The following is a 14,166-nucleotide window of genomic DNA, read 5'->3' on the forward strand; positions in this document are numbered from 1 at the left end:
GCTTCTCCTCTGCCTGGGTGTGTGAGTGGGAAAGATGGAGGAGGGGGAAGACAAGTGGAGGAGGGGAGAGATGAGAGAAGGTGGAGAGGGGAGAGGTTGGGGGTGGGCAGAGGAAGGGGAGAGAAGGGGGGTGGCAGGCGGGAGGGGAGAGGAGGGTGCCCTCTATCCAGCAGCCCCGGTCTGAGCTGGGATTGCTTGCTGTATTTTTGCTGAGGAAGGAATTTGATTTTTAAGGCTAGAGTCAGAGGGACCAGCTGGACCTAGTCTCTCCTGGAGCCTTGGGCCTTTTCTAGACCTCAAGGCCCTCGTGGTGACATTTTCTTCATGGAAAGGGTACTCACTGCCCAAGGCTGTATTGACTCTGTGCCAGGCACCAGGCTCAGCACCAGCGTCATCTCCTTTCATCCTCCTGGAGCTCCAGGCCAGACCCCTTGTCTCTTTGGTGATGGCCCTGAGGGTTACAGCCTGTTGGGGTGTAGCCAGGACGCTCCCCAGGCTGCCCTCAGACCACCATCATGCTTCACAGTTACTGTTTGGTGGTGAAAGGACCTCAGCAGATGAAAAAAGTTTAGCAAAAATGAGAAAGGCCATCAAACCCTGGTGTAGGGTGTTCACAGGAAACTAGGCTGCCCAGCAGCCCTCGTAAATGTGGGAGGAAAGGAACCCTGAGGGTCCCCACCCCAGGGCTGGGGGGGAGTGGTGGGAGGAAACCAGGTGTCTGGTGTGCCAACCCCTCCCTCAAGTTCACACCAGTGGGCGACAGAAGGGCCTGTCACTGGTCCCCAGCAATGGGTGTGGCCGCCCAAGGCCTGACAAGAGCCTCAGATCAGAGCAGGAGGTCTCCCTGTGAGAATCCCCACCCCAGCCCTTCATATCACAGATTGCTGAGCTCAAGGCTATCCCGGCACAGGCACAGGCTTTGCTGAGAAATGAGCTGCCGAAGTCACTTGTGCAGCCTCAACCCCCTGCCTTGAGGGGAATGGGGGAAGCCTGTCTGCTGAGGAAGGGCCTGGAAGAGCCCAGAAGAACTGGAGCTGAGTTCTGCACAAGCCAGCCCTGACTTGGCAACGGGCTGCAGGCTCTGTCCGTCTCACCGCCTGTTCCTCTCCCTCCCAACCGCCCAGTTTTCAAAGAGGTGAGTTTTCTTGCCCCAGACTCTGAATTTGGTGGTGAGAGATCAGAAGTTGGGCACCTAACCCCGGGCTTCCAGCCCCTACACCAAGTTCCTCTTGGTAGTGGACAGGGGTTTCCCTGGGAACACCCTCCCCACCCGCTGTCCCCCTGATGGGCTGTGAGGAGAAAGGCGAGGGCAAGTGCAAGGCTCAGGATACAGGCCTTGGAAGGTGGGAGTTCAGAACTGGAACAAAGGCCCAACCAGGACTGGAGAGGCGCTGTTGCCCGGAAAGACGGAAGCCCTAACTGCACAGCTTCTCCAGGAACCAGGACCGGCCCTGCAGAGATGCCAAGAGAAACAGCAGCCAGGGACGTCCCGGGCTGGGAAGGCCCTAGTGGGACACTCTGGAGCCCTGGGCCCGCCCAGGAACGACTGGTTACTGAGAATCGTTTAGGTTCCAAAGCTTGTGAACTATTTCCAATATTTACACTGTCATACACAGATAAAACTTAGAGAATGTTCAAGGTTACCCTATAAAGACAGCACTCTTGCTTGTCTGGGTGCTAAAATGCTCTGCAGAGGAAGTGAGGAGGGGTGTATCCTGGGTGTGTGCTCATGAGGAGATAACCCAACCAATGGTTTCAGGAGCCAATGTTCCAATGGGGAGACTGAGTCCCAGAGAGGGGAAGGGACTCGCCCAGGGTCACATGGTGATGGGGCTCAGCGGGGCCTAGACCACTGTTCCATGGCTGTCCCCCTGTGGGTCTGCCAGCCAAGGGCGAGAAAGGGCTTTGGGGAGGGCAGGTAGCTAAGTCAGGGCTCTGCCTCTCCCTCATCCTCGCTGGTGCAACCCTCGGGCACTGCAGGGCCCTGGGCTGCCCGGGTCTCCAAGTACTCGGCCTTGAGCTGCTCCAGCTCGTGCAGCTCAGCCTCCAGCCGCTCCCGGTGGGCCATCCGCAGCTGGCGTAGCTGCTTCATAGGAAAGGGGTTCATGTCGTTGAAGGCGATGTTCATCAGCTTCCTGGGGGGAGAGCACAGTCACAGTCACCGGGGGTCCCAGGCACCCCTGCATTCATTCTGCTCATGCAGCTGAGGCCCCTGCCAGGGAGGAAACAGTAAATAGGAAGACAATTTCCACCCAAAGTGACAGGTACTGAGGCAAGAGGAAGCTTAGCACTGTGGGAGCTCTAACCCAGAAAGGAAAAGTTGGTCAGGGAAGGCTTCGTGGAGGAGGGGACAGTGAGCTGAGTTTTGAAGAATGAGTAGAGGTAGGCCAGGCAAAGATGGTGGTGGTGGAAGTGGCAAGGAGGCATTCTAAGTAGAAGAACCTGCAAGGCCAGAAGCCCAGAGATGGAGGTTGTCCTAGGAACTCAAATAACTCTGTTTGGCAGGATCATAGGGCATGGGTGTTGGGGGCAGGAGAAGGTGGGCAAGAAATGAAATAGCACGGAGGCCCTGCGTGCTGTGTTAAGGGGGCAGACAGACGCCAAGGCAGTGGAACGTCCCTGAAGATTTCTAAGCTGCAACAGAGGATCAGAATCGCTAATGAACCTACCTTTGGAAACACCAGCCCCCTCTCTGCTCTGTGTCCCGGAGGGATGCATGCGGGGTGGGTACGGTGGAGGGGCAGGGTGGCCCAGGAGTGTGTTCTCACCGACTGTTGCAAATGGTCTTGGTGAAGAAGCGCAGGTACTGGTAGATCTCCAGGCCATCCTGCAGCCTCAGGATCTCCTCCTCGTTGTACTTGAAGATGGCCAAGGCATAGCGGAACACCACCTGGGGGGTAAAGTGGGGGCTCGGTGGGGGCACAGGGAGCCAGGGTAGGGAGTCCCCAGCAGGAGCAGAACCCACACCCCCAGGCGCTGTGGAAGGCCCTGGACAGGCTGCAGAGGTTGAAGGCCTGGAGGAAACATGCGGGGCAACACCAAGCGGGGGGGTGGACTGGAAATCCCACAGGGGAGCACAGCTTGGAATCTGGGGATGGGGACTGTCCTGGGACCCTGGGCCAGGCATTGTCCCTGTTGGACCCAATGGCGGGTAACACTGTCTTTACATTGGGCTCCAGCAGGAATCAAATGGAGACACAGATCCGAGGGCACTTGGTGAACTGTGAGGTCAGCCACCATGGGGAAACTGGGGGGAGGTCAGGGGAGGGCCTGCCCAGGGTCTCCTTGCGAAGTAAGGGGCAGAGCTGGGACCAGATCCAAGTGCCAGCCTCCCAATCTGGGGCTCAGTCCAAACAGGAGGAAGAGACGGCAGGTGATTGAGGGGCAATGGACAGAATAGCGATGCGCCTCCTGGTCATGCTTGTGCCTCCTCTCCAGGGAAAGGGAATCCCCCCAACTTTGGGACGCATCTTCAGAGGCAGAAGCACCACTTCCCCTCAGGGGTGCAAAGTACTTGAGTTTACAAAGCCACGCTCCCAGGAGAGGTCCTCCTTGGCCCTGACAGGTGGGCTCTGTCCTCCCACTGTCCAGGGGCAGAATCGAGACCCAGAGGATGCAGGGACTTGCCCAGGACACTCCTGCTCACCCCCGCCCCCCCCGCAGTGCCCTACCTTGGTGCCCTCGTAGAGGAAGGCGTCCCAGACCTGGAGGAGGATGTTGCTGATGAGACTGTCTGCGAAGACTACGAGGAGCCAGTTGAAGGTGACGAAGGACAGGTCCACACGGTGCTGCCCCAGGTGGGCCATCAGTTTGGGCAGCTTCTCCGAGAGGAGGTCCTGCAGCACTCGCTGGTCCACCTGCAAGCGGAGAGAGGGCCTGTCAGCTGCTGCCCTGCGGAGGGGGCTGCCTCCACCCGGTCCACCCCTGCACACCCGGCTGGTCCACACACGGCCCCGGGCTGCTCCCAGTGGGTCCTGCCCCACCTGGGGGCACAGAGCGCCCGGAGGAGCTAGAGCCCAGCCTGGCCGGGAGACAGGTCGCTCCACTGGCGAGCAGCCTTCCAGGTTGGAGCTTTGATGCAGAGGTCTCTATGGACTGTAAGTTCTTGACCAGTGGAGTTTTGGCTCCTTTGTCCCCCAGGCTTGTATAGGCTGACACCATGGCCGCTTCCCTACACCTGTTTTGGGACTGACGCACAAGATGCTCAGGGCAAGGTCCTGGGGGCCGGTGTTGGGGGAGCCACACCTGACATCAGGGGGCGATGCTGCTGGGTGATAGCTGCTTATGACCTCTTAGTGTGGTCCCATCATACCTCTGTCCTTGTTTCACTGGACCCGGTTGATCACTGCCCGCACTGGCTCCTTCCCTGCCCCAGGACACGGTTGTTCTGTGGCTGCCCCCACTTCTGTGACAAGCCCGTTTTAGGCTCCTCTTGCTCTCTTTCTTGGAACTGTGGGTTTCTCAGCCCTCTCCCTCCATTTAAGTTTTTTTCCAGACTTAGCTCTTGCTGTGGCAAACACCCTCTCCCTTCCTTCCCTGCCCTGAACTCCAGGTCTGCTGTGCAGGCCAAGAGTCCAGCTCAAAACCTAGGGTAACTCACCGAATCTAAGATGCCACTGAACCTACTGAAGGATGTACAGATGAACTGATATGATGTCTGAGATTTACTTCAAGGTCATCAGAGTAGGAGGAGTGGGTGTGAGTATAGGTGAAAACAGTACTGGCCACCCTGTGTTGATAATTATTGAAACTAGGTAATGGATGCATGGAGGTTCATTACACTTTCTCTGTTTTTTTGTACATTTGAAATTTTCTGTACTCAAAACAAAAACACCATAGTATATTGGTTATACAACACACCTCAATTCCAGAGATGTTAAAAAGTGAAAATAAAATATTTGTAAAGTGAAATATTTGTGTGTTTCCCAGCCTGCCTTGCAACTAGAGGTGCCATGTGCCACAATTCTGGCCAGTAAGATGTAAGCAGAAGTTGCTGGGTCGGGAAAGCTGTCTGAAAGGGAGCCGGTGTCTGTCTTTCACCCTCTGCTTCTAGCCTAGACCATGGCCACAGTGCCAGAGAGGGTGCAGCCATCTCACGACCATGAGGTGACCAGCAGGAGGGTGAAAGTCACATGGCAGAGCACTTAGCTGGAAGGAGCCTTCAGCTTTCTCATTATCTGAGAAAAATAACCCCCCATTTAAGCCACTATTAGGTTGGGCCTCCCTGCCACACAGCAAAACACAATCCTTACCTGATTCACCACCTATTTCCTGATGACTCCTAAGTCTTGATCTTCATCTCTGATCTCTCTCCTTACCCCTCCACCCAGGTGGGCATCCCAGAAGGAGGAAACAGTGTTGGGTGTTCACAGTAGGAAAGGAGGACAGGATGGGTGGGCAGGTAATGGCTTGGTAGGTTTTGGGGGGGAGTGAGACAGTTCTCCCTGGGTAGCATCTCTCCATAAAGCAGACGCACTGATACAGCAAGAATGGGACAAGGGGTGAGGAGGGAGAGGCTGGAGGGTGGAGGTGGGAGGTCTGAAATGGTTTCGCATTTACACCTCTCAACAAGCCCAGGAAGTAGTGTTACTTCCATTCAAAAGCAGGCAAGCCTGAGGTTCAGAGAAGTGCTGCCACTTGCCAAGGCCAGACAGCTGGTTTCTGAAGGGCTGGCTCTGAACCCAGCTCCACCTGACTCCAGGGCTGGTCTGTGCTCAGAGGGCAGTGGAGGGGGTCATGAGATGATGGAGGTAGCTGTATTTCTCAGTAGGTGATGATGCGTGTGTGTGAAGCGTCACTGTCACCTCCCATCCTCCCAGTCCCAACTTCCACCCTACCTGACCTCTGTTTTGAAATTCTTGACTGGTAAACACCAGTCAAAATCTAGTGACACTAGATTTTCTCCTCCTCCCCTCCATAGGATATCCACTGTTTCTAGTGATGTAATGTCCCCACTGGAATAACAACAGTCTATCGTGTGGGCAGGGCCCCAGCAATTCTCAAGGCCCTCAGCTGACTGGAACATCGCAGCAGTCCCAGAGAAGGGCTATTGGCCCACTGTACAGAGGGAGAAATGGAGGCCTGAGAGATTCCTGACCTTTCCAAGATTCACTGACTTGTAGGAACAATTCAGGGGCAGCAACCTGCATGGCCCCCAAGTCCCCTCCCTGCCCTGCTCACCTGGGATGCCAAGAGCGTCTTGCTGTAGTAATCAGCTGGCATGATGGTCTCCACAATGGCCACCAGACACCAGAAGGCACTCTCCTCCTCATCCAGGACCAGCAGAGCGATGGCCGCCAGTCTGGAGTGGGAGGGAAGGAGGCCTGGAGTGACCCACAGAAGTCACAACCAGGCAGCCCACGGCAGGGGTGACTCCCTGGGGGATGTCCTGCCCAACCCCACTCTCTAACCAGGCTGGTGTTCCTGGAAACTGGGGCGAGATGAACATACTTTTGAAGAGGACTACCTAGGGGATTTCCAGAGCAACTGGGATCATCTTAGAGCAGGGCCTCTGGAGTCTTGTTGCTTCCTTGCTGGGTGACCGTGGGCAAGTTACTTAACTTCTCTGAGCTTCAGCCTCATAATAATCAAAGGACTGTTGTAAGGATGAGCAGAGTAAATACATGTTAACTGCCCAGCACAGTGCCTAACACGTAGCGAGAGTGCTTTATAAAGGTTAGGTATCCTCATCTTAATATTCATGGGCTTTGAGACCTTGGCAAATGTGCTAACCTCTCTGCGCCTCACTTTTATTACCTGTCAAGTGGGGTTAACAGTATCCACCTCCCAGGACTGTGAGGCATTGAGAAGACAGACATACAGCATCTTGCTCACTGTCTGGCATGTACCAGGTGCTCAATACTCGGAATTCTTTTTCTCCTTTGCTTCCCCTCTCCCCTAGAGTTATCATGAGGCTCTAATGAGATCATGGATAAGAAAGAAGACAACCCACAGTGCTGAGCAGGGATGTCTACCTGGAAGAAGCACTGTTTTCTCTCCTTCCCCCACCTTCCCTGGCAGGTGTCCAGGGTGAATCCAAGAATACATTTCCCAAAATGTACTGGTCTCTCAAGATGCTAGGTGAGCACATGGTCCCATATTCAAAGACGTTGGGGAACACTGCATACTCTAGCCCCCTTTTAGAGGCTTATGATATACATACCTTAACAAAGCCTCTTAGAAATCTCACGTTAACAAAGCCCCACATGACTAATACAGGGCTGCCTAGTGGGGCTGCGCACAGTGCACCCGCTGAACACCCTTAGGGAGCTGCCGCTTGCAGCACGGGGCAGCCTCACACTCTCAATGGACTTAAAGAGCACATTTCATTGTCAGATATTCATCCTTCTCTGGGCTCTTACTCGGCTGGATTCGTGACCTCCGACATCTTCTGAGGTTTACACTTTTTTTTAATAAACAGGGTTTCTGAAAAGAAAAAAAGAAATCCTTTTTCTCTCCCTAGTGGATTGGGAAGGTATTTCTCTCCACTCTGGCTAAAGTATTGTTACAGACCGTCCTGAGTTTAGCTGAGTGGATGGAGAGAACAGTTACGGGTCTCCTGGAAACAGTAGGCTTTGGCCTCTCAGAGATGGGAAAGTGGGAAGGCCTACAGAGATTATTTAGCTCAGAGAGAGCAAATGGGATACACCAGCCACCACTCTCTTTGTCTATGCCCAGGGCAGACATAACTAATTGATCATGGTACTCTTTCCCACTGAGTCTGGAGGCTGCCTCAGAAACTCACAAGATAAGGCTCCAGGCAGCTACTTTCTGCTGGTCATCCCTGGCCATTGCAGAGACAGGAAAATCGAGGCCCACAGAGCAACAGTGACTTGTTCAAGGTCACACAATCAGTTGGCGGCAGAGGACTGCCAAAGTCCAGCCTGTTCTCTCTATTTTACCTCATTCCACTGTTCTCAGTCCAGGAGTGGGTGTCAGAATTAGCTTCGATTTCTGCTCACATTAAAAGGTCAGTGATTTGATGTGTGAGCCCGTTGATAACGTTCAGTGATTTATACTAGTTTTAATTTTTGCACACAATCCTGAACCAGTAGGATAAAGTTTTTGCGTCAGAAAAGGAGGTTTAATCCTGCTAAGATTCCACCCATGGAAGGCCCTAAGCAAGGCCCAGGGCCTTTGGGAATGGATACCACTGTTTCTGAGAGTCCCAATAATGCCACTGGGGGCAAGGGTATGACACGAGCTCTGAATCCAGGAATGCTCTCAATATGCTTGGTGGGATACTCAGGACCCCTCTGGTGGAGGAGGCCAAAGGACCTTGTTTTTACTTCCATGAGCCTTGTTTCCAAATCATATTGCCCTTAACCTCTCAAAGACTGGTCTCCCTGAGGATGCCCAGGCCATAGGTTCTCATTTACAGTCACAAGGAGGTTCCTTGGCCTGTGCCTCAGTCTTTGGGCTTAACTCCTGAAGGACAGATCTGGGAAGCTGCCTCACCCTCAGCCAGCCTCTGCTTTCCGCCCTTGACATGTACCGGCCACCCCTTTCCTGACTCCTTCGCCTCTTAGAAACCCCTTCCTCTCTATGGGCCTTACCTGTTGGTGTTTGGAAATTTGTTAGGGCTACTGAAAATTTTAGATGTGTATTCCTCATGACTTTTTGGGTGTGTTTTAATGCTACAGAAATAATAGCACAAACACAAGAATATCTGTGGCAGCATTCTTATAACCAAAAAAAAAAAAAAAAAAAAAAACAGAAGAAGAAGATTTACATACTTTATGGTGCATATGGTGCATTTAGACAGTGGAAATTGAATCTCTGTTAAAAAGGATGCACCCGGGCTTCCCTGGTGGCGCAGTGATTGAGAGTCCGCCTGCCGATGCAGGGGACACGGGTTCGTGCCCTGGTCCGGGAAGATCTCACATGCCACGGAGTGGCTGGGCCCGTGAGCCATGGCCGCTGAGCCTGCACGTCCGGAGCCTGTGCTCAGCAACGGAAGAGGCCACAACAGTGAGAGGCCCGCGTACCACAAAAAAAAAAAAAAAAAAAAGGATGCACCCAAGAGAAAGGAAAATATACATCCACACAAAGACTTGCCCAGGAATGTTCATGGCATTATTCATAATAGCCAAAAGGTAGAAACAATCCAAATGTCCATCAACTGGTTAGTGGATAATCCAAGTATGGCACATCCATGCAATGGAATGCTGCTTGGTAAAAAAAGAACAAAACACATGCTACAACCTGTATGAACCTCAAGAACATGCTAAGTGAAAGAAACTTGATGCAAATGACCACATATTTTATGATTGGTATATGAAATGTCCACAACAAGCATGCTCATAGAGACAGAAAGCAGATATGTGGTTGTTCAGGGCTGGGGGTGGGAATTGAGAGTGACTGCAAATTGGCACAAAGTGTCTTTTAGGGGTGATGGAAATGTTCTAAAATTGGATTGTGGTGATGGCTGTGCAGCTCTGTGAATTTACTCCAGATCATTGAGTTGTACACTTAAAACCCGTGGGAAAAAAAAAGGTCAGTGATGAGAGGCTGCTGGCACTCACTAGGGTCCTAGCAACTGCTCAGGGCTACAGCCAGACTCCAGCTGAAGACATTCAGGCCCAAGTAGGTCTGCAAAGGAGGGTGATGTAGGAAAGGAAAAACTACTTTAAATCCACTTATATTTTAGAGAGAAATGGATTTTAAAATTTTGCTCTGAATTAGCATTAAATCATTATTATGATATCTGTCTCCCTCTAAACAGGCTGGGTTTTTTGCATAAAAGCAGGTTCTGTCCTCGAGAAACCACACATGCAGTTCTAATAGCCGCCACTAGATGGCAGCACCCAGACAGGTGAAAGGGGCTGCACAAGGGCCTTTGAAAGAATACAATGCACTCTCCACATTTAAACAGGCTCTATTACAAATAATCTTCTATTTAAAGCAATAGTATGAATACCTGCCTAAATGCCAATAACTATAGCATTCAAAGAAAGAAGTAAAGAAATACCTCTGGTTTTGGTCTCAGCTGTTCCTGTATACCCCTCAGCAACTTTTGGTGCTGCCTCTTTCCACATAGGGAGAGGCTTCTTTCCTTTCTACATGGCTTACCTTAAGATCCCCTCCTGCTTTGGGATCTTCCCCCTGCTCCTTCAGTATAGATTAGACTCCAAAGCCCATATGTGGCTAACTCCACTCCTGCTCTCAAAAAAGGTTATATTTGATCAGGAAAAAAGGTTTCTGAGTGCCCTCAGCACACTCTCTGCTACAGCTCCCATTCTGAGTGAGCGCAGGTTGTAGGAAGAACCAGGTCTGGGGTCCGGAGACCAGGGTTAGCAGCCCATGCATGGTGAGGCCCAGGCAGGTTCCTTAGCTTCTCAGACCCTCTCTTATCTCACCTGGCAATGGTGGGCACGAATGCTCACCTCGCAGGGTTTTCCTGAGGATTAGATGACATCAGGTATGTAAGTACCTGGCATGCAGGAGGCCCTCATTACGTCTTAGCTCCTACCTGACCTTTGCACAAAATGTACAAATTATTCATACAGTCTCAGAGCTTCTAGCTCCCTTCAAATCTAATCTTAAAAAGAGGATTCAAAAGTTTTGTGCCTTCTGGATTTTAACATGTTCAAACAGATGAGAAGCATGCAGGCTTCTGCTCAGCTGTTAAATGAATGAATTTCTATGGACATCTCCTGTAGCGGACGTTTAGAGCAGCATGAAATCTGAACATGTTTTCCAAGGAGGCTTAGACTTAGAGGCATTACTGTTCGGGCTTAACTCTGAATTCCCAGTAATGGTACATGTATATGCTCAATTTCACCCAACTTAAGCTGGAAAAAAAGTATCAAAAATATCTATCCTTGGGAACCATTCAAATTTGAGTAGGGACACTGAATATTTATTCTGTGTTAAGTAAATGTCACACACTGCCTGAAAAAAAGAGCAGAATGACTTATGTAAAATTTGCTTGAGTATATATGTGTTTAAATTAAGCTGAGGCGTGGGATAGGGAGCATGGGAGGGAGATGCAAGAGGGAGGGGATATGGGGATCTATGTATACGTATAGCTGATTCACTTTGTTGTACAGCAGAAACTAACACACCATTGTAAAGCAATTATACTCCAATAAAGATGTTAAAAAAATAAATAAAATAAAGTATTAAAAAATAAATAAAATAAAGTTGAACCGAAACTTGCTTTGGGAAATATTTGAGATTATGCCACCTCTATCGAGATAACTGGGGGCAGCCACGAGAGTTCTCCAAAGTACTGGCGGGGGCAGCCCTACCAAGTCACCCCACCCCACCCCCAGCTCCCATCCCTTGTCTCCTGCTGTTGAACCAGAAGTAGAAATTAATCCAGGCTGGGCCAGATTCCTTCCTTTGGGAATTTAGGCCTGAGACATGAGGGTATCAACAAGTGGATTGCTGAAAGGCTTGACTTAGGGGCTGAGGACGCTGTTCTGACAGCCCTGATGGGCCCTAAATGTCCAAGGAATGACAAACAGTGAGGCTGGTCTGCTGAGAGAGAAGGAAGCAGCCACGTATTATGAGAGAGGCCAGAGACCACGCAGCCCACAGAGGGCTGCACAATCTCAGGGGACAGAGTCCCCCTGGAATATGGCATGAATGGTGTCCCCTGGCGTTGTGCTGTGCTATGGCCCTGCTAGACAGAGCGGTTGCCTCGGCTTCTGAAGACCATCTATCTGGTCCCTAGCTCTATTTCCTTTTTCTGGCTTTTGGGAGCTTCCTCTGTAACATTTACAAATTCTCTTTTCCTTGGGCTCCTCTGAGTGGATTTTGTTTAAAGCAATGATCCCTGACCCAGGCAGTCATGCAGTACGTGAGCTGGCTGTGGGCTATACAACCCCAGCGGGCCTGCTCACGTGCTCTCTATGGAAGTGGCACCACCCTGAGGACAAATCACAGGAGAGGGCACGGGACGAGGAGCCTGGGGCTCTGGCCCAAATCTGTCTTGAACATGTCCTTTCACCTGCTTGTCCTCATCCATATGGTGCAGACCAAGCCCCCTGGGTTGACCTCTCTGGCTTCTTGGGAGGCTCCAGAGAGACAGAGAGGTGCCCTGGAAGGCAGAGGCTGTGCCCTCACGGGGGCTGTGTGGCTTACCTGTTTAGGCCCTGGCAGTAGCCGATGGCGGGGTTCTGCCAGGAGAAAGCCAACAGTACCCGGCGGAGCCTGTCAGGGAAGCTGGAGGCGGGACAGGTGAAATGCTTGTTGCTGGGGAAGGTCCGGTTCAGGTCCAGCTCGATCTGGCGTGCGGCGGGGTGCTTGCAGGCCTGGCTCCGGCTCAGTAGCTCCTGGTAGCGGCCGGGGCCCTGCAGGTGCTGGACACGGAGGCGGACCAGCCATTTCCAGACGCGCGGGCGGTGCTCGCGGGGCACGCCCGCCCGCAGCAGCTGCTTGATCTCCGCCGAGGGGGCCAGCTCACCCAGGGCAGCCCAGCGCTCCCGCAGTGGCTGCTCCACGGCCTCGTGGGCCAGCAGGTGGTGGGAGTGCACTTCCAGCACCTGGATCTTGGCCAGCAGCCTCAGATCTTCCACCTCATAGTTGGGTACTGTCAGGAAGCCGTACTCGTCATACTCGCTGCCAGCAAAAGCCTGTGTCAGCGACATCTTGCAAGGCCCTTCCCCAGATAAGGGGCAGCGGGGAGAGGGTGGACCCTGGGCAGGAAGCCTGCCTGCGCTTCACTGCAGGTTGGCCATGTAACTCTGGGCAGGTCACTTCAGTGCTCTGAACCTCAGTCTGCTCTGTACAATGGGTATAGGAACTCCTTGCTCTGCCTCATGAAGACCCAATGAGATCCTCTGATGTAAATTGCTAGGGGGCTGGACAGTGCCTGGTACACGGCAAGTGCTGAAAAGATATTTGCTCATTCATTCTGTGTAAATATAAAGGACCCTCTTATTACTCCATGAAGCCTTAGGCCCAAGAAGTCCTCTACTGCCATTACAGAACCCCACTTCCATAGCCAGTAAGCCCAAGGGCAGATGGGGAACAGGAAGCACCACCAACAAGCAGAAACAGGAGAGCTGGGGACCCATTCAGATGGCCTTTCATAGAGTCAGCATTTATTGGCCCCTATTATGTGCTCTGCCTGTGCTACCTCATTTAATCCTCATGATCCTGCAAAGCAGGGATCTTAGCCCGCATCTTATGGAGGCTGAATATGAGGCTCAGAAAGGTAAAGTGACTTGTCCAAGGTTACACAGTGAGAAAGCCAAGTCTGGCTCCAAAGCCTGGGCTCTGGCCACTAGACCGACCATCCAGCCTCTAGGGACCTTTGACCCCAGCCACAGCCCCTTCTGTATATTTATCTGCCCAGGTCCACTGTGCTCAGCAAAGGCTTGGCTCAAAGGAGGCAGCTGGCTTGTCTCCCCTCCTCCCATCTCTGACAAACACCCCTGGGAGGCAGCCTGGGGAAGTGGAAGAAACAGAACTCTGGAGGCAGGCCCACGTCAGATGCACTAATATGTTGTGTGGCCTTGGGCAAGGGGCCGCCTCCTCTGAGCATGCGGTGCGTCTCAGCTGTAAAATGGGGCTCATTTCAACCACATGATCACTAATCTGGAGGTACAAGGAGGTAAGCATGTGCAGGGCTCACACACGGTCAGCAGCAACTGGTAGCAGGGTGGCTGGCGGCCCCCAGGTCATGAAGACCCAGCCCTGCTCTGGGCTCACCTGATGGGGCTCAGCACAACGCTGTCAGCTGAGGCCTCGCTGGCTTCCCACTGCAGCGCCTCCTGGATGAGCTGCCTCAGTAGCTCCGAGCACTCGCCTGCCTTGACCCCCACGGCCTCCTGCAGCCTCCGCAGCCCCGCCAGGTACTTGCTTTCCACCTGGCAGTTCTTGGCTTGGAGGTAGGCACACTGTGGGAGGGAGGGGTGGGGCTGGTCAGGCCACCTGGTTGGGCCTGGGCCAGAGGCCTGAGGCCTGAACAGCTTTAGGCAGTCCAGCCCTTCTTCCAGTGCTCATCTCCCATCCCCCCACCCCAGCCATTCATAGAAAGGAAAGGAGAGGAGTCCTGAATCCAAGAGTTTACAGCAAGGCAGATAGGGCTCCAGGCAAGAGAACCAGGCCCAGGGCTGGGGCTGGACTCAGAAAAATGAGGGGAGAGGTGGGCATTGACTGCAGTCCTATCCTAGATCAGTTAATGCAGGCTGGGTGCTCTATGGCAAGTTACTT

The 14,166-nt window shown here is 52.6% G+C and overlaps 1 protein-coding gene across 3 annotated transcripts in view; it reads right to left on the bottom strand.

Annotated features, from left to right (window-relative positions):
- Positions 1-1,563: 1,563 nt before the first annotated feature.
- The window catches only part of TBC1D2 (TBC1 domain family member 2), a 42,420-nt gene continuing 29,817 nt past the window's right edge, over positions 1,564-14,166 (bottom strand). The window contains exons 8-13 of one of the 3 annotated variants that reach the window (XM_029201544.1): positions 13,663-13,850; positions 12,091-12,567; positions 6,181-6,301; positions 3,672-3,857; positions 2,769-2,890; positions 1,564-2,135 (exon numbers count right to left, since the gene is read on the bottom strand). In XM_029201544.1, coding sequence (XP_029057377.1) covers positions 1,928-2,135; positions 2,769-2,890; positions 3,672-3,857; positions 6,181-6,301; positions 12,091-12,567; positions 13,663-13,850 — 1,302 coding nt within the window. In that variant the 3' untranslated portion in view covers positions 1,564-1,927. Of the gene's footprint in view, positions 2,136-2,669; positions 2,891-3,671; positions 3,858-6,180; positions 6,302-12,090; positions 12,568-13,662; positions 13,851-14,166 lie in introns of all 3 variants that reach the window. The other 2 variants (XM_029201546.1, XR_003790646.1) reach the window with 2 other exon arrangements.

This window comes from Monodon monoceros, unplaced genomic scaffold (assembly GCF_005190385.1).
Source record: "Monodon monoceros isolate NGI ecotype Baffin Bay Population unplaced genomic scaffold, NGI_Narwhal_1 Super_Scaffold_5, whole genome shotgun sequence".
Lineage (NCBI taxonomy): Eukaryota > Metazoa > Chordata > Mammalia > Artiodactyla > Monodontidae > Monodon > Monodon monoceros.